Raw genomic sequence first — 19,686 nt, 5'->3', positions numbered from 1 at the left:
TGTGCCTATCCACGTCTTCCGAGAAACCTTCAAAATCATTGTCCCTTGGCCTGGCTCCCCTGCTTACCGGTGTAAACAAACTCAGTGGTGGCGAAGCCATCGTCCCCGCCTTCTCCTCGCTCATTTTTCAGTGTTATTCACTGTTTTCAGCCTTTAATACCTCGGGACTGCAAGATTACCACCTAGCACGGCTCCTACCTTAATTTCCATGGCTAGGGTTTAGTTCCCGCGCAGCCTGATGATAGTATTGAAAACACGTCAGGAGTTCAACTGTGTCCGTCCGCCATCTTGGCCGTCTTGTGTGTGTGTGTGTGTGTGTGTGTATTTACCTAGTTGTGAAATACAGGAAAAGAGCTGTACTAGGCTCGTGCTGTCCCGTCTCCATAACGCTTATTATCCAGTTTGGCTTTAAATTCATGAATCGTTTTTGCACACACAGTCTCCTAGTCAAGTCCGTTCCATGTTGTTATAAGAACATAAGAACGTAGGAGTCTGCAAGAGGCCGGTAGGCCTGTACAAGGCAGCTCCTTTGAACCTAAGCTCCCGTGTATCTAACCCCACCTAATATTGCTGTCCATTAATTCATCAAATCTATTTTTGAATGTGACAATTGTATTGGCACTCACCACATGACTGCTAAGCCTATTCCACTCATCCACCACCCTGTTAGTAAACCAATTTTTGCCTATGTCCCTGTTGAATCTGAATTTATCCAGCTTAAACCCATTACTTCGTGTCCTACCCGGTTCTCTTACCCACAAAACCTTGTGAATATCTCCCTTGTGAAAGCCCTTCATCCATTTATAAACCTCGATCATGTCTCCACGCACCCTTCGCCTTTCTAGAGAATGCAAATTTAACTGTTTGAGTCTTTCCTCGTATGGCAAGTTTCTCAACCCCTGAATCATCTTAGTCATCCTCCTCTGCACCGATTCTAACATTTTGATATCCATTCTATAGTAAGGTGACCAGAACTGAGCCACATAGTCAAGATGAGGTCTAACTAATGCTAAATATAGTTTGAGGAAGACATCAGCACTTCTGTTGCTTACGCTCCTTGAAATAAATCCCAGTACCCTATTTGCTCGATTTCTAGCTTGAATGCTTCTGTATGGAAAACTGTATTTCTTGATGTCTCTCCTACAGTCGCTCTTCTTCAATTTCTTACCATTGCCTATTGTCACACTTCTGTCACGTTGCACAAGGTCTTCCCTGTCCAATTTCTCCAATCCCTCTTGCTATTAGGTCCCCTCTCTCTCTTCTGCTCTCCAGTGTTGTTAGTCCTAATTTCTTCAGTCTTTCTTCATAAGTATGTTCTCTCAGAGTTTCCGGTAATTTAGTCGCTGCTCTTTGTATTCTTTCCAACTTTCTAATTTCTTTCTTCAGTCTAGGTGACCACACTAATGCTGCATATTCCGGTCTTGGATGTATCATCGATGTTATTAGTGACAGGCAACTCGCGATTTACACGAGTATTGCGTCCTTGAAGATGTCGCGTAAATCAAACAAGAGGTAGGTTTCTGTCAAAAAATAAATACCGTATTTTGCGGCGTCTAACGCCCACCCCAAACTTTAAGACAACAATTTTGAAAAAAAAAAGTTCTTACAATGCTCAGAAATATGTACGGGTTAAAGAACATTGACAATGTACAGTTTCCCGAAATTTATATATTTTTGGTGTAATCTTTACTGCTTGAATTGACAAGTGTCCTTGAGTAAAGCAATGAAAATGGCGGCCGGGCTGGTGTTGTGAGAAATACATCCCCGTAAACATACTGATGATGCACAGCTTCTGATATCATAATAAGCATATTATTCTCACCATCACTCGTAGGTTATGACAGACAACTAGGCAAGGCACAATTCACATGGTTCTGGTGACACGTGGTATGCAGCTGTTTGTTGTATGAGTGTGGTTGTGTGGTTTTCAAACAATGTAAATGGCAGCCGGGTTGGTGTTGCGAGAAATATCTCCTCGTACATACTGATTATGTACAGCTTCTGAGATCATAATAAGCATATTATTCTCACCATCACTCGTAGGGTATGACAGACAACTAGGCAAGGCACAATTCACAAGGTTCTGGTGACACGCAGCATGCAGCTGTTTGTTGTTTGGGTGTGGTTGTGTGGTTTTCAAACAATGCAAATGGCGGCCGGGCTGGTGTTGCGAGAAATATCTCCTCGTACATACTGATTATGTACAGCTTCTGAGATCATAATAAGCATATTATTCTCACAGTCACTCGTAGGTTATGACAGACAACTAGGCAAGACACAATTCACGCGGTTCTGGTGACACGCGGCATGTAGCTGTTTGTTGTGTGGGTGTGGTTGTGTGGTTTGTAAACAATGCAAATAGCGGCCGGGCATGAAATAACTCCTCGTACAAGACTCATGATGTACAATTTCTGATATCATATTTACCCCATTATTCTCACTAATATTAATAATTAATAATGAACACATGGATAATTTTTTCCAATATGATTCTTTTATGTAGCTTGTACTGCTCCTTAGTCATACAATCGTAAGCCAGCTGTGACATCAAGATCAAGATCATACAAATGGCGCCCGACGGGGAAACGGGATAACAGCAGGGCATGGGCGATCCTCCGATTTAATTTTTGTACAGTAGTTATTTGATCGCCCTGTATTCTATGGTAACATATTATAAGACAGCTATGGACTATGAAGGAACATTAACAATATAAAGGTAAGTTTGCAGTTGTTATTGGATAAGACAAAACACAGACCCTTAAAAACACTCCAAAGAAGAAAAAAATCATAATAAATTTGTACATTCGGCGTATAACGCGCAGGGCTAAACTTTCAGGCATTTTTTATGTGAAAAAGGTGCGCGTTATACATTCAGTGGAGAGAGAGAGAGAGAGAGAGAGAGAGAGAGAGAGAGAGAGAGAGAGAGAGAGAGAATATCCATATCACTGAGATATCCAATCAGGCACTCAGTCTCAGCCTCACTCGTCTGAGAAAGAAATGAGGGACAGCATGAGCGCCAGGCTAGTATTGGTACCGGTACCGTACCGTATAGCTGGTACCGATAGAACTGGTACTGGTACCGTTACCTGCCCACCCCTATCGTTGAGTAGCGTGGCAGCGTGGGTACTGTATTGTTGTTAAGTGGCGCGTGGGAAGACCTGAGCACAGCTGTGTGGCCGCGGCGCCATGCGAGTCCAGTTGCGTGAGACATATGGTGGCCACTCCATAAAATATCACGTACAAGTGGAAATGACGTGCAAATTAAACATTTATTTGGATTTTGGACCCCGCGTTATTTCAGAAACACGTGAAACAAACTCGCGTAAATCGAGTTACCTGTACTTCACCATTTCTTCATCTAAATATGTAAATGCTGCTTTTATGTTTCTAAGAAGATTATATGTTTCCCTAGTTATCTGGTCTGTGTGTGTGTGTGTGTGTGTGTGTGTGTGTGTGTGTGTGTGTGTGTGTGTGTGTGTGAGAGAGAGAGAGAGAGAGAGAGAGAGAAATATGCATGCTCTCTCCCTCTTTCTCCCTCCGGCCCCCTCTCTCTCTCGCTCCCTCTCCCTTCGTATCAGTGAGGTGTCAATCTTTTGACTCTCTCTCTCTCTCTCTCTCTCTCTCTCTCTCTCTCTTACACAAACATAAGGAAATAAAATTCAGCAGACACACGTCATCTACACATAACGCAAATTTCTCTGTATATATATGCATACATCTGAAAATTATCAATTAATTTATGGTTCTTTATGTGCACCATTTAATTTTGCATATTTTTATATATAATACATGATGATTACATTGAGTTTATGGCTTAAAAGTTGTTATAATCAGAAGCAACATTTGAAATTTGGCGCGAACGGCCATCCCGGATACAGGGCAGGGTGTGTTTTCGCCCGGTCGAAGTGAAAGGGTTAAAGTGACCCTGTTTTTTAATATTCTACAAAAATATGCTTCGTTACCTGGTAGTACATAGTATCCCCGACATGTTGAGCGAGAAAAACTAATTTAGTCAGTTTTAAAAATATTCGTCAATATATACCCCCCGTGGCGCCCCCTTTAATTCACTTAATATGCGATAAGGTTTCTTTCAAAGTTCTGTTTGTCATCATATATTCATACTTCATTTACTCAGGAAAATGTGCCTTTTTTTATTTTGTTTCATTTTATAAACTCAGGAGAATTTGCCTTTTATTTTGTTTCACATTATAAATTCGGGAGAATGTGCCTTTGTATTTTGTTACATCTTATAAACTCGTGAAAATGTCTGTTTTAAGTTTCATCTTACTATTGCAGGAGAATGTACGTTTTTCATATTTCTTAATCTTAATAAAGATGTGTGTGGATTGATTTTGTCTATTTTACAAACCAATGGACTTAATTTCATATTTAATACATATTTGAGGCATGAAAATGAAATTGTATGGTAACCCCCCCCCCCACCATATAGGAGGCGGTCCGTAAAAAGTGAGGGGGAGTTGTAAATAGAGTTGTGGGTAAAACACAAACCCTGTTAACAATATTTGTTGATATGTCAAAGAAAGCCTTAACCCTGAAGTATATTTCCCAACAACAGTTTCTCATACATGTTAATACCCTGATAATTATTATAGTGAATATTTTTCCACTAGTAGTACGGCACGTCCCCACATCACCCTACAATAATTGAGTGGTAATTAGAGTTAGGGAGTGTTTATCTAACTGGAAGTGTGTCATCATTATGTATCCAACTAATTCATAATTTGTTCAGTGATTTAATTTTTCACAACTTGTATGGACTGGATACTAAGCAGAGCTGTAGACTAGAGTCATTGTGGAGCATCTATTGGCAAGACTAGGATCACTGACCTTGACCAAAAACTGCACCAGTTTCTGAAAAGAATCTTGGTTCCCGAACAGGCAAGCCAAGCACACTCCGTGCATCAATGCATTGAAGGGATTACACCTTTTTTTTTTTTTTTTTTTTTTTTTTTTGAGCCTCCATCCTTCCCCACAGCAGACGGCCAGTGGTGCCCAGCTGTCATAACCATCATCTCGTCGTAACCATGGTTACATCATGTCCAATGATGCAAAAAGTACATGAAAATACCGTATTTCGCGGCGTATAACGCGCATCTTTTTCACATAAAAAATGCCTGAAAGTTTACCCCTGCGCACTATACAGCGAATGTACAAATTTCTGTTGATTTTTTTTCTTCTTTGGGGTGTTTTAAGGGTCTTTTTCTTCATCTTGTCCAATAACAACTGCAAACTTACTTTATTATTGTTTATGATCCTCCGTAGTCCATAGCTATCTTATAATATGTTACCATAGAATACAGGGTGATCAAATAACTACTATACAAAAATGAAATCAGTGGAGGATTGTTTTGAATGACTAAGGAGCACTGTTGCCAATTTGAGCAGTACAAGCTACATAAAAAATCATATTAGAAAATAAAATATCCATGTGTTCATTATTGATTATTAATGTTATGCCAGGGGGTAGATTTCATGTGTTATTTTTGTATTTGTGTGGGGGGGGTGCTAGTTTGCACGCGGAGGGCTGGTGATGGCCGGCGGTGTGGCATGTATCGCAGAGCCGCCGGGCCGAGCTACGGGGAGAGAGAGCCATGCTGCGAGACAGAAGAGACGTGCGCTGCCCGCTAGTGTGTGCCCTGTGCTGTGTCTGACCCCCCCTCTGTGTACTGGGAGTTACTGTGCCTTGTGAACCAGTGTTTGTACGATGTTGGAGCTGTTCAGTAAAGAAGAAAACCTACGCTGTGGGCCTCACCCTGCCTTGCTTCCCTCGTGGTGTGTTGGCGGCCCTGTGGAGTGGCGACGTGGGGTGTCTTGCTGTTCTGGGTGTTCACGACCCGCGTATGGTGGTCTGGGGTTGAGGAACACCGCCTGCTTGTGCTGTGGAGTGTGTTGTGCGGGCCGGTGGTGGCGTAACAGTGGTGTCATAGGAGTGGGATTAGTGAACAGTGAGTTGTGCCGTGCCGCCAAGGCGTCTCAGGACGGTCGCCGTGAGGGTGAGGAGGCTGGCAAGGCCGAGGCTGACGCGGGTGAGGTGAAACTGAGCCAGTTGGACTTGATTGCTGCCATTCTGACCAGTATGAGGGAGAAGGCAGACGAAGCCACAGAGGGCCTGCAGCTGCCTGGTGGTGTGGCGGCCGAACAGAGTCTGGAAGGAGCGGGGGAGGAGTCAGTCACGGTGCTGCTGGCTGACTCCTCCAACGAGGCTTGGGAAGTGCCCGCTGGTGCCAAGCTGGCCACCTGTGAGGAGGTGGAGCAACAAGAGGGGGTGTCGGGGAGCACAGAGTCGGCCGCTGTGAGGTCGCTGCCTGACTTCCTGGAGGATTCGGCACACCGGAGCGCCGTTCGCCTGACGGAGGCGCAGACAGAGGTGTGCCACACCCTGGCTGGGTGCACAGATGTGCTCAGCGGGGGTGGTTTGGACCTGCTGGGCCACACGGGGTTGGTGAAGCGCAGCGTCAGCGCAGGGAATAGTGCGCCCACCAAGAGCCCGCCCCGACGAATTGCATCAGCCAGGTGGGAGGAAACAGCGCACCGTCAACGAGTGGGTGGTGCAGGGGGTAATTGAGCAGACAGAAAGTCCGTGGCCCTCAGCGGTAGTCCTGGATAAGGAGAAGGACGGCACGCAGCGCTTCTGTGTGGACTGCCGGGCGCTGAGGGACGAGACTGGCGAGGACTCTCACCCCCTGCCGTGGACCGACGACGCGCTGACGAGGGCCTTGGGATTCGAGGCCTTCCTGAAGATGACGACCAGCAGCCTAGAGGGCCCCCCCCTGCCCTGCCATGACCTCCGGGGCCGGATGGCGAAGGTGAAGATGAAGGCAGCGCCGAGGAAGGCAAGCCTGGAGGGTCTCCATGGCTCGTGCAGGGGCTGTGGCGAGAAGGGGCACAGGCGTAGTCGGTGCCCGGGGGAGCGAAGGACACGTTCCCTTGACCGGCTGAGCCCCGACGCCCACCAGCCTCGCTTCAAGGACTGTGGCCAGTCTGGCCACCGCTCGAGCGCCTGCCCTAGGCCCAGGGACGTGGCGCGGGCGGGTAGCGTGGACGGGCTGGAGAAGGGGGCCGACTTCCAGCCGTCTCCTGCCCTCAGGCCCCGCCTTGTGTAAGCTGCCATGGCCAGATCAGCGTGTTGCCGGTGGGAGGATCAGCGGATGTAGCCACAACGCATGACAGTAGACACCGGGGGCTGAGGAGTCCTCGGCGCGGCCAGATCCGGGGTAGTGTGGTGCTGGAGGGGCCAGTGGAGGCTTGTATCGGCATGTGCAGCGCTGTGGAGCGCCGGCCGGTGGACGCCGCCAATCAAGACGAGCCGTGCTTGCTGGGCCTTGACTATCTGACGCAGGCCAGTAAGGCTTGTGGTGGCCTTGGACGGGAGCTGGAGAGGGTGACTGGAGAGGTACCCTTTGCTTCCAGGTTTTCGAGCATGGCTGCGTGGGGAGGTAGTCACAGCCAGGCGTGAGCACCTTGCCCCAAGGGTGGAGGCCTGTGCATCATCAGTATGAACGGGGATGTATTTCTCATAACACCAGCCCGGCCGCCATTTTCATTGCTTCATTCAAGGACACTTGTCAATTCAAGTAGAACAGGTTACACCAAAAATATATAAATTTCAGGAAACTGTACATCATCAATGTTCTTTAACCGTACATATTTCTGAGCAATTAAAGAACTATTTTTTTTTCCAAAATTGTTGTCTTAAAGTTTGGGGTGCGCGTTATACACCGGTGCGCGTTATACGCCGCGAAATACAGTACCCCTGTCCCCAATCATCACGGCTCACCAGACACCCCCTACATCCTCATAACACACATCTCCCCCAGATAGCTTCCCCAGCTCCTGATTGATGTTGTTTCATGCATTTCCAGTTGCTTCATTACCTCCAGCCTTTATTACAACTTCTGTAGATGTGGCAATGTGATAAAACTGATGATAATGTCTCATGCATTTCCAGTTCTTTCATTACCTTCATCCTTTATTACAACTACCATAGATGAGGCAATGTGATAAAAATGCTTCCCCACAAATATAAAGCCCTCTCCTACACTTCCAGTCCACCTGCAGCAGACTCAATGGGGGGATATCGCATGGGTATAAATGTGTAAAATTTATGTACATAACATTCCATTGACCAGCACAAAAATGTGTAAATTTTACATGTGTGATACTGTAAGGATTAAAGTATTTTCAGTTTTTAAAGAATAATAAAAAATAAACCATACCTTCACTAAAATCGTGCCCCTTATAGATGCGTTTCACAATGCGGTACTCCATGGCAAGACATTCCTGCAAGGTAAGGTGTGTTCCACGCTCCAGCTGTTCAAAGGTCACCTTGAGAGATGTTGGTGACATCTTCTTAAGAATTTTAAGCTGCTTCTCTGCCCACTCAGACCCATTCTGTACCATGGAAAAGCAAGAAGTTAGGATATAAGGAAAATAGTAAAAGAGTTTGTAAGTACATACTTTTCAATCTGGGGACATATAAGACATACTGCTGGCCCCAGTGTAATGCAGAGAACAGAGAAACAAATACAGTAAAACCCCGATTATCCGAAAGCGGATTATCCGAAAAACCGGATTATCCGAAATTGATCTGGATAATGCAATTAAAAAAAAAAAAAAAAATTCTATACTAAAACGTTATAAAACATCAAAAATAAATAAAAGTAACTACATATGTACTATATTAACACATTTAAAATTGATAAGAACAGTTAAAATGAATATGCTTTCTAATACGTATTGCCGAAATAGCTTGTAACGAATAGATCAATGTATTAAGACAAAAAACATTAAACAAACTCTCAACAACACCACGTCCGCACCTTCGCCCCAGCAAGGACGTAGGTGCGGCGAACGAACAAACTACTGCACGACTACTCTCACACCGTACTCTCAAGACAACGACACAAACACGACTCCCCTCTCCACTCCATGCCACATTCCCCTTCCAACATATGAGTTGCGCGATAATATGAGTCATCATACTGTGTCTCCACCTGCACGATGCATCAAGGTCACACTTGCAAGCTTGCACAACCATTCACAATCGCACTCTGCAACATTCACAATTCAGATCTGCAACGCTCACAAGTATCAACATACACTGGTCCAGACAAGGAGACACACAGACAAACATACAATAAAACATTTACATCACATGTTTTAAGCGTACTACTTTGTTTAGCGTAGCGTGTGTTTGTTTGGTTTCATTGTTTACATCGTCAGTCGGCGGCAGTCGCGTCACACACTTCACACTGGGCAGTCGCATCGCGTTCTACCTGTGCTTCGACCTCACTTCTTTCAAAAATCAAAATGGCGGCCATAAATCCGGATTATCCGAAAAATCGGCTTATCCGAAAGAGGCTTCCCCCCTTCCATTTCGGATAATCGGGGTTTTACTGTAATACTAATAAATGAGTTGTGAGTGAGTTGTGAATTGTGAATATTACAGCAGCGTGCCATGAGGAAGATAAACAGACAGACAAACGTAAGCCTGTAACAACAGGCGGTGGCGTGATGATGACTCTGTGATCGGGTGCCGAGTATAAATTAAAGATATAATTTCTGGTTTTTCATCATGTGTAATGCGGGGAAACCAAGAACAATCGATCCTCTTAAATAATTAAGATACTAACTGTGAATTAGGTGATGGTGCGGCAGGGCAGACATTCAGACAGACAGACGAACCAGTGATGGGTCAGCATCGCGTGGGTCTGACTCATAGTGAAGGTGCTGAGGATGGTTAGTTAGGTTTTTTTTTCATTGGGAACGACGAGGAGGAATTTTTCACCTAAGTCACATGGGAGGGAGGAACAGCTGTCTCTGAACTCCTGAGTTAACGGAACAGGCCAAGTATCTGTGACTACAACCACCGTTCGGTATGCTAGTTTAGCAGGCAGCCACGCCAAAGGGGGGGGGGAGGGAGAGGGAGTCGAGTAGGGAAGGCGCTGAGAGCTGCCTATCAGTCGAACCTCGCCTCTCCTCACACCAGGTACGTGTGAAATTAACTCCAACGGACAGTGATTATTTAGTGTGTTACAATGTTATTATTATACCTATAACGGTTAACTGAGTCGAGCCTCGCCTCTCCTCACGCCAGGTTCTCTACTGACTGGGCAGTTACCCCCTTGTTGTGATATTATGTGAAGTTCCCCTTTGTTGGGCTTCCATGATCACCCTCTGGTATCTTAGACCCGCACGAATGTCTCGTCCCATGATTAACTCAGTAATAGAAAAGGATAATTTTTTTTTTTTAGTGTCATTTATATAGTCCAATGCTTGTGGGGATTCATGACCACCTCCTTGGTGTCCTGAACCCCCATGACTATCTTGCTTCCGTGATCATCCCTGTGAACACATATCGGTGGAAGGAAACATTTTTCAGTAATAATCATGTATCATTAAACCCTGATTAGGGTAGCTTGTTCTTTAGCAACGGTTAGGTGTTTAAGCTATGGCCAATGTACCATATCTTTCATGTAGTGGTAACTGTCTGAAGAGATGAGTGAGCCCTTTAAGGTGAATAGGAGTGATAATTATTAATTAGGACTGTTACTTAACTTCAGTAAGCTCGCTACCATTGCCAACAGAATGATGAACTGTAAATAATATTGTTAGTTAACTTCAGTCAGCTCGCTACCATTATTAACAGAATGATGAATCATAAATAATATTGTTGCTTAACTTCAGTAAGCTCGCTACCATTATATACCAACATAATGTGAATAAACCTCATAATTTAACCTTGTGTTGCATCACCCTAACAACTATGAAACTCACTTGATAGTAACATATTAAAAACAGAGGATCGAAGCTGACGGCAACACACTAGTGGCATAAGCGGTGGGATGACTCATCATTATTTACCTAAGTGCATCACAGACCATGTGGAACATAGCATTTGACCATCCTGGAGCGAGCGTAAGGATTTTCCGTGCCCCTGGAGGCAAACCTCGCTCGTTCTTTGACGACAAACGCATGAATGAAGTGCTCGAATGGGAACATGATTTAACCATTTTGTGGATCGGAAGCAATGATATCACTAGTAGTACTGATCCAGCAATTGTTTTCAACCACATTAATGATATTTGTCAAGCGATTGAGGAAAACTGCCAGGCTGTAGTGTATGTGTGTCAAATTGAACCTAGACTCCAACCCAGAAATCTTTCCCCTGACCAGTATAAGAGAATTCAGTGCGGGATTAATAACCGAATAAAGAAAAACATTAAAAAACATTAATTTTAACAACCAGCAATTTGTGGATGTACTATCGGAGGACGGAGTCCATTGGAGCGAAGCCGGTCGAATGAGGATCGAACAGAAATTCAGAATAGTTATCAAGGGATTCATGGGAGAGGATGACTCCGATGAGTGAGGTATAGGTACGGAATGGTAACGGGATACTGTAGCGTACACCCGTACTGACGGTAAAACGAGGATCGAACCTCAACCTGGGACCCCCGAACTACATCTCACCCATCGTGAGAAGTCATATTGTCAAAAATGGCCGAGAAGCCACTACCAAGACGGTAGGGTTCATACGATCACTTGGTAGAAACCAAACCCCCACCAGGACAAGACCCCATGGCCGATAGGCGGTTTGCAAGGGATATAGATGCCTTAGAGCAGGAAGTAATTTGCCTCAAAGATGTGTCAACCCGGCAGAATGACGTTATCTAAAGACTCGGTACACAGTTACAAACTCCCCCATGGCTAGTCACTGGAAATACCAAGCCGCAAGACATACCTATTCTAGAGCTGAACCAATTACAAGGGCTCAATGCAACCACACAGCTCCAAATATTTTTCGAGTTAGTCGAACAAGTTAGCGACAACGATCATAGAAGGGTGCAAGTAGCAAAAGGGCGAGTAAGCTCTGAACTAGCAGCCCTCATTCATAACCATCAGGCCCAACATCAGTGTAACACCTGGGAAGACCTTTAAAAGTTATTGAAAACAGAGTTCTCCACCGACGTAAATTTTGATAAGGCTTGGCAAGAAATAGACTCCCTAAGGTATAACTGGGAAGCATCACCACAGGCCTTTACTAATAATTTCATTTGCCAGTATGCCATTCTGGAGACGCGTTTGCCCGAGAAAAACTGCCCAATTGTGACAAGACAATAAAAAGGAAACTGTGGCACGGCTTGACTCCCGAATCAAAAACTAAATTAGAAGGATTCCTGGATGAGGACTACCCATTAAGTAAATTCATTGATCGAGTGGAACATAAGTGCCAGTGGCTCAAAGCTACCCATGCATCTTCTCTATACAGAGTTAGAGAAGAGCGGAAAACAGCCACTGAATCACCACCTGCGAACCGTCCACCCAACCCTAACGATACGCCTAAACCAAATGCTACATCCAGCCAATCCTCAGAGGTAGAAGAACTGAAAAGGCAGATTAGGGATTTAACTGAACGTGTAGGGAAACTGCAAACATCAAACCGTCAGCCACGACCAGATCAGTATTGCTCATACTGTCGGTCACAGACGCATTCTTTGAGAGAGTGCTGGCAGAAACCGGCGCGTGGCACTTGCTTTGATTGCAAAAGGAGCAGATGCTGGTGTGGAAATAGAACTTGTGACAAGAGGCAATGGTAGGAAATTGAAGAAGAGCGACTGTAGGAGAGACATCAAGATATACAGTTTTCCATACAGAAGCATAACAAAATGGAACGGACTTGACGAGGAGACTGTGTGTGCAAAAACGATTCATGAATTTAAAGCCAAAATGGATAATAAGCAGTATGGAGTCAGGACAGCACGAGTCTAGTACGGCTCTTTTCCTGAATGATTGTTACTGTCAAGTACAAATGCGCGCAAGACACACCTATGTTATTACACTATAATAACATTTAAATTCAAATAAGACACCGTATCATATACGGAGTCTCTAGGTAGAGTTAGAACAGAATACGGGATCACTCAGCACCAACTAAAACTAAATGTAATAAAGACGCCAACATAGGCGTCACCGTCAAAACGCCGACGTCGGCGTCGCCGTATATTGCACTGGGCGCTTCAGGACGCCGACATCGGCGTTGCCGCATAAAGGGTTAACCTGGAAAAATCACTGTCAGCATGTGAAATAGTCAAATACAAAGTATATAAATATATCACATATCACTTATCATATGTACCACATGACCATAATCACAATTAGGCCATAATCATAATTAGGGGTTACATAAACAGGCAAAAGATCACGTGATGGATGAGAGTGGTTACTCGCATCTCTGCCACTGAGCCGGCATGGGACACACACTAAATCACTTATTTCCTTCGATCCTACACCAGTTTAACTCATATCAGCATGTAGTACAACTATTTAGCTATGTCTTATTTGGTTCTGGTAAACTTACCTTCATTGTGTTGGGTGTGAGGGGAAGAGAAGAAGAGCAACTTGACGCAAATCTGACCACTTTCGGTGCTCAGCTCTAAAGTGCAAACTATCTTCCTTCCACCCAAGCTACTGTGTGGGCCAAAGAGCTATGACTGGCTGGAGAGTATGACGAAAGATGCCTCTATCGACTGAGGCCAACAGACATCATCTACGTCATCATTAAGGGGCGAGAAATGCTTGCAAAAACATGTATTTATATCCCCCATTGGGCTACTTGTGCAGCAAAGGGTTAAAAGTTATGTATACCTTATGTTTTATATATTTAATTCTTAACACTGATTTCCAATTACAAATGTTGACCTCCAAAAATAATACTATCGCCATGTTTATAGCTTATCCATTCCTAAATCAGCTTCCTCGAGATCAGGCATCTTCTCAACCAATTTTTTTACCAACCCAGATGCTAACTATGTAATAATGATTCCTCTACCCTTGTATGAGCTATGCATCACATGTGGGGGACTCTATTCAAACAAATCTTTTGAACAGAATAGTCAAAGGGTTTTAGCCTCATCAACTCAATTCCTCTGACTGCTTGTGTTCTACCCCATAAATTTCATCAAAGTGTTACTTCCCTTGCTATCTTTATTGCTAGTTTCACACTAACTGCCTTCTAAACTTAATAACTAATTACTTCTCTAAACTTGCTAAGTGCATGACACCTCTCCAATCTAATATGATTATCTTTCTGACTTCTGCTCTTATCTGCAACATTTGCTACAAACTGAAAAGAAAAGAAGCTATAATGAATAATTAGGAAAGCTATGAGTGTTAAAGACAATACCTTCTCCAAGTTTCCAAAAATTTCTTCCACACTGGCACCTGTGAAGCAGGACTGAATCTTGGGAAGCACTGACTGAAGTGAGAATGGTTCTCCCTTGTTGAAAGTTGACTCCTGAAAAGATTAATAAGTTTGTTAAAAATTTCAGCTCCTCGAGTTCATGTAAATAATCATTTACCTCCCAGCTGTGTAAAATAAATCATATTGATAATAGGGCAAGACCTGAAGCATGCTTTGTCAAAGAATCATCCTCGTCTGAGGTACTTTAAAAGTTAGTCCCGAAAAAACATAACATATATATTGGGGTACTCGAACCATACCCCACTGAAGCCATGTTATAATTGTTTTGTTTGCCTCATATAGCGAGCTCAACGGTTTTCAGGAACATACCCACTTGTAAAGTGAGGTTTGCCTGTAAATAGTTTTCCAGAAATGTTTTCCCATCAAATAGTGGAGCAGATCAGTACATTTTGTCTACAGTACCCTCTCGAGTTTCGCGCTTGCTTCATTCCGAAGGTATAGCGCTTAACTCGAGGATCGCGAAACTCGAGATATTGAAATACATGAAAAAGCGCTTATTGGTTCCGGCCCGTGGAAAAAAATACTTTTTTTTTCGACTTAACTCTCTTGTTATCACAATTTTTTCGACTTTACTCTCTTGTTATCTCAAAATACGTACCTTGGTAATAGGCAGAAGATGGGAAGTGAGAACAGGTCGTTCTGAAGCCACAGTTGAAGGCGGCTGCCTTACAATTGGCTGGCAGTTCTGAATACACGCTTGTTATCCACGTGGTGTCGTCTGCTAAAGTAAGGGCGGTCGCTCGTGGTCACTCATGGTACAGTTGGACAAACCTATAGCTTCTGGTAGTTTTCTGTGTGTTAAGGTATAATCTGCTAACTCTTTCTGTTATATACCATCAAATCACTAATATCATGATTGACTCTTCAATGCCTATTGAACCTAAACTGACGCAGCAATCGCAAAATAGCTCGCAGAGGTTCAACTTGCTTACTGCTTCCATATTTCCCTCACCGCTCACAAAGACCACAAGCGGACAAAAAAGAACAAATCCAGGCAAATTAACACTTTTAATGCTGTGTATTCCCACAGCGCGCATGCGTGGTGGACAGCAGACTGACTAATTTCAGCAGGAAGATATTTCTCGCAACACCGGCCAGTGTATAGTGGACCTTCTTCTTTTGACCTGTAATGCTTTGTATCGCTTCTTAGGTCCTTCTCCACAGTTTTATACTTAACAACATGCACTTAGGGCTGCTTTCACAGTCATTTTGTTTGTATTGATCATTACCAACAGCGGCGATCGCCACTCTAGTATTTCCACGTGAAACTGGCAGATGGGTAGTGATGTGATGTGATGGTGTCGGAGGTATTGCCTTTACAACGGCACCTCGTGGCGGCTGCGGGGTTAGCCTCGCCCCGCACCTTACCACACACTCTCAACACCTGTCGCTTTCTCTGCAGCTGCCACTACCCCATAGGCCAATTTCACGTGGAAAACTATAGCGACGATCGCCGCCATTGGTAACGATCAAAACAAAGTGACTGTGAAAGCGGCCCTTATTTACTCACAGTGCGCACTTATACATTTCACCCTGAACTTAGGTGTTTTTCTGTCCTTTTCTTTCCCTGATTTTGGTTTTCTATGCCCTTTTGCTATTTTCCACTTACTTTTCACCGTCGCTACCATGCATTACAGGTCAAAAGAAGAAGAGGAAAACATCACTGGGAGATCTACAATTTTCATAGACTCAAGAAAAAAGTTATTTGGACTGTGGTTCCCCAGCACGGGGTGTTCTCTTATCTTGTTAATCAAGTAGTAAGCAAAGCAGCTCTGCCAGTCCATTTTACGAGTCTCTTGGTGGGCCATCTTCCACTGCTCCTCACTCCTCAGCCACTGCCGTCGTCTGTTTGTTTACATACAGCCGTGAGGTACCCACGTACCCACGCTTGTACTCACAACCGTTTTCCAGTCATATGGACAACCAACAACTCGCTCCCGGTTGGGCATACAGGCAACCGCTGCCCATAGCCCCAATGGTTGGACACCGCCTTTTAAGGCAGCCCGCATTACGCCGACGGTAGGTAGACATGACCCGTACATGTCAAAGGAGCGCGAAACTCGTGGCGATAATGCGCGAAAGTCGTGATGGTAAGAATTTGGGACTAAGCGCTAAACTCGAGGATCGCGAAACTCGAGAGGGTACTGTATACTATTTTAATCATGATATTTTTATATTCATTCAAGCAACTAGAAAATCTTGATGATTCAAACTCACTTGAGGGTAAATTCCCTGGATGAGTAACATTTGAGTGAAAATCTGTCTGGAATTCAATTTTCAGGTTAAAGAGTTATATTATGTCAAAAGGCTATATGTAATAAATGCTGTCCATCTAGACTAAAATAATTTCCTTCTAAACCTAAGTCAGGGTACCCTGAATTCACTTCCAAAGCCTTTAGAATTCTGTCTCCAGAATACCTTGTTAATATCAAGGGTACTTATGTTTCCATTTAATCATGTAGTAACTGGTCAAGCAGTCTCAGTTCCATGGTTCAGAAAAGTAATGAACACCCAAACAAAGTACACAGCTACCTCATGAAACTTTTCCAAGACAGCAGCAATATCCTCTGGATAAGGAGACTGTAGGCTAAGAAGGGACTCCTCCAGTTCTTCAATCCTTGCCCCATCACACACATGGGTGGCAATCCCAGCTTTAAGCACATCCCGGCCCTTCAGACGATGGCCTGAGAGAGAAGGATGTGAATTAGAGACCAGGTCATGGATTACATCACTCAGTACCTTTCTTTAGTCCTGTACATTTTTGCTATGGTTAGTTGGGAAGGGCAGGTTCAACATTATGGAGAGTTCAATAGTTTGTCCTCTAGAATCTTTAATAATGGAAAGGAACTATTTGAACAATGTAAAATCTTAAATGAAATATCAGTACTTGTCTCTAACCATATGCCATAAAAGGATGGAAATTCACACAGTCGATACCCTAGTCCAGTGTTTCTCAATCTTTTTACCTTTGCGTAACCCTTAAAATAAATAACATGTCTCAAGGAACCTCTGCACAAATAAAAAATAAAAAAACATCTTTCTCATATTTTTTTTCATTGTAGTGCACGTGATAAATATCATTTATATGCACCTCATCAAGGAGTTTTCATTCAACACACACACAAAAAAATCTAAACTTAAAAGTAATAAATACATAAAAAGTAACCAGTATCATATATTATAATACATACATAAATGTAAACGGAACAAAAACAGATAATTGTGTATCAATTTATTATTTATTAATAATCTTTTACTAGCCGGTCTAGCCGCCAGATCATCACGGGTGTACTGCCGGCCAGGAATTGCCAGGTGTAAAGCCGCCTTAAGTATAAATCAGCACTGCCGTGAGTAAATGTTGGAGCCGCGAGTGCTGAGGTGTTGTCAGCTGAATAGCTGTTGATGGAGTGGGTCAGAAACCAACCACGTGAGTCTGAAGAGGTATTTTGAATTTCCCTCGCCAGATGGCGTGGCTTTCGATCGGTTAAATTATCCTTGCTCTTTAGTAATAATTCCGCAAGGGCAATTATTTATTATTTCATGAACGGAAACACTGAACTATTGTTATTCCTTTCATGGTAAATGTGTTTAGTCTTCAGGCAGTGAATAAGGTGATTCCGTCTCAGTCTGGGAGCCGATGAGCGAAGTATTTAAGTATCATCCAAGGCTTATTTGAGCTCAGACGATACTCTTAGTTGGCTTGAACTCTCGGTCCGAGACTAGTTCCATAAGGGAAATAATTAATTTGTCTAATCCCCTGGTTAACTGACCTAATACCTAACACATTCCCCAGAGGAGATTGCAATTCCCCAAATCGCAATTAACCGTCTAGAGTAATTATTTATTCAATTATTTATTTATTTATTTATTTAAAGATAAGAAATGGGGACTAATCTTAGTAAGAGAAAAAAAGTTAAATGCAACTAAGGGGGTTTGAGATCGTTGCACATCTCATCCAAATAGACTTGCCCTTACCCTATCCTCACCTTGTAGGAAGGTGTAGCATTTTTACTAATCATCCTCACCTGGGAAGGTGTAGCATAATTTTTAATCAATCCTCACCTGGAAGGTGTAGCATATTTTTTACCCTGATAATTATAACTACTACCCAAAATTAATTCTAAAGTCTTCAGCCTGAGTAGGTGAAGTACTGAAACAACCAAGATATTTACAAGTTATCTAAATTATCCCTTAGCATTTTGTTAAACCACTCTGTAGCCTTCCTTTTGGCCCGAGGCGCCCCGACACGATCACCGCCACTCTGGGTGGGGTCGGCATTATTGTGGGAGGCCCCCTCGTCATATACCAAATCTCTACCCGGATGAGTTATAGTGAGCTCCAGCGGATAAAGGTTACATATAGAATGAAATTCTACAGCTCCATTACCTTGTTTGACCTTGACTGTTCTTACTTTATTGTCCAATCCCTTAATAATTTGCAAGACAGTGCCCATTAACCAGAAGGGTCTGGGTTTATTTAAAGCTTTAATCAGAACGGTATCTCCTATTTTAATTTTGTTTTCCCAAGTTGACTGATATAGGTTTCTGCTATGTTCTCTTAAGCTGAGTAGATAACTCTCATACCACAACTTCTTAAAGCTTTCTAATACTTCTTGCACTTCAAGAGTCTTTTCTAAAGAGGGCTGGCTCTGGTCATCGATCCACACTTCCTCATCCCCCCTCAATACGAGAGATGGGTTCCCATGAAGTTTCAAGAAGGAGTTAGGTGTTATAAACTCCAAGCTTTATGAACTGGATCAGTAGGTCAAGGGTCTAGAATTTATGCCGAACTGAATGCTTGACAAGGATGTTAACATCTCAAAGTATGTCAACTTGGCCCTTCCGACTACTTTATACAAACAATTCTTGAGCACCCTTATTAACCTTTCCCAAGCAGAGCCTACCCATGCTGAATATAAGGGAATTCTCACATGCTTGATGTTAATTCTCTCCAGTTCTTCTTGAACTTCTTTGGATTGTAGGGAGTTTTCTAAAATATTGCCACCTTTTAAGAAGGCTTTGGCTTTATCACTGTACAGGTAATGGGAAATAGAATAAAGGTTACAAAATCTATGAAAGGCTAACAGAAAATTCTTTGTTGTCATGTCAGGTAATAATTCAAAGTGAACAGCTCTAATATTAAGACAAGTGAATACCAAAACATAAACCTTGACTGACTGATCACTAAGTTCATCTTTGACCCATAAATGGCCAGTATACTCTACCCCGACATGTTGAAAAGGTTTTATTAGGTTTATATGATGCTTCAGCATATCTGTGAATTTTGGGTATTTAAATGCCAAGGCATTATACTTTTTACATACAAGAGCTTAGTGTGCTCTTGACTGCCATCCTACCCTTAGGGATCCAGTACCCTTGTTCCCTTAAATAATTCAAGGTAGT

General features: G+C 43.3%; 1 protein-coding gene across 13 annotated transcripts in view; it reads right to left on the bottom strand.

Moving 5' to 3' along the window:
- The window catches only part of LOC126998341 (3-hydroxyisobutyryl-CoA hydrolase, mitochondrial-like), a 155,924-nt gene that overhangs the window by 58,585 nt on the left and 77,653 nt on the right, over window positions 1–19,686 (bottom strand). For all 13 annotated transcript variants that reach the window (XR_007752782.1, XR_007752784.1, XR_007752783.1 and 10 more), the window contains exons 5-7: window positions 16,817–16,968; window positions 14,207–14,317; window positions 8,238–8,412 (exon numbers count right to left, since the gene is read on the bottom strand). Coding sequence is in view for 9 of the 13 variants with exons in the window: in XM_050859840.1 (XP_050715797.1) it covers window positions 8,238–8,412; window positions 14,207–14,317; window positions 16,817–16,968 (438 nt within the window). In the remaining 4 variants the exon portion in view is untranslated. The remainder of the gene's footprint in view (window positions 1–8,237; window positions 8,413–14,206; window positions 14,318–16,816; window positions 16,969–19,686) is intronic.

Source organism: Eriocheir sinensis, chromosome 14, assembly GCF_024679095.1.
Source record: "Eriocheir sinensis breed Jianghai 21 chromosome 14, ASM2467909v1, whole genome shotgun sequence".
Taxonomy (NCBI): Eukaryota; Metazoa; Arthropoda; class Malacostraca; order Decapoda; family Varunidae; genus Eriocheir; species Eriocheir sinensis.
Note: the sequence above shows the minus strand (reverse complement) of the source record. Positions and strands in the feature narration are given on the sequence as shown.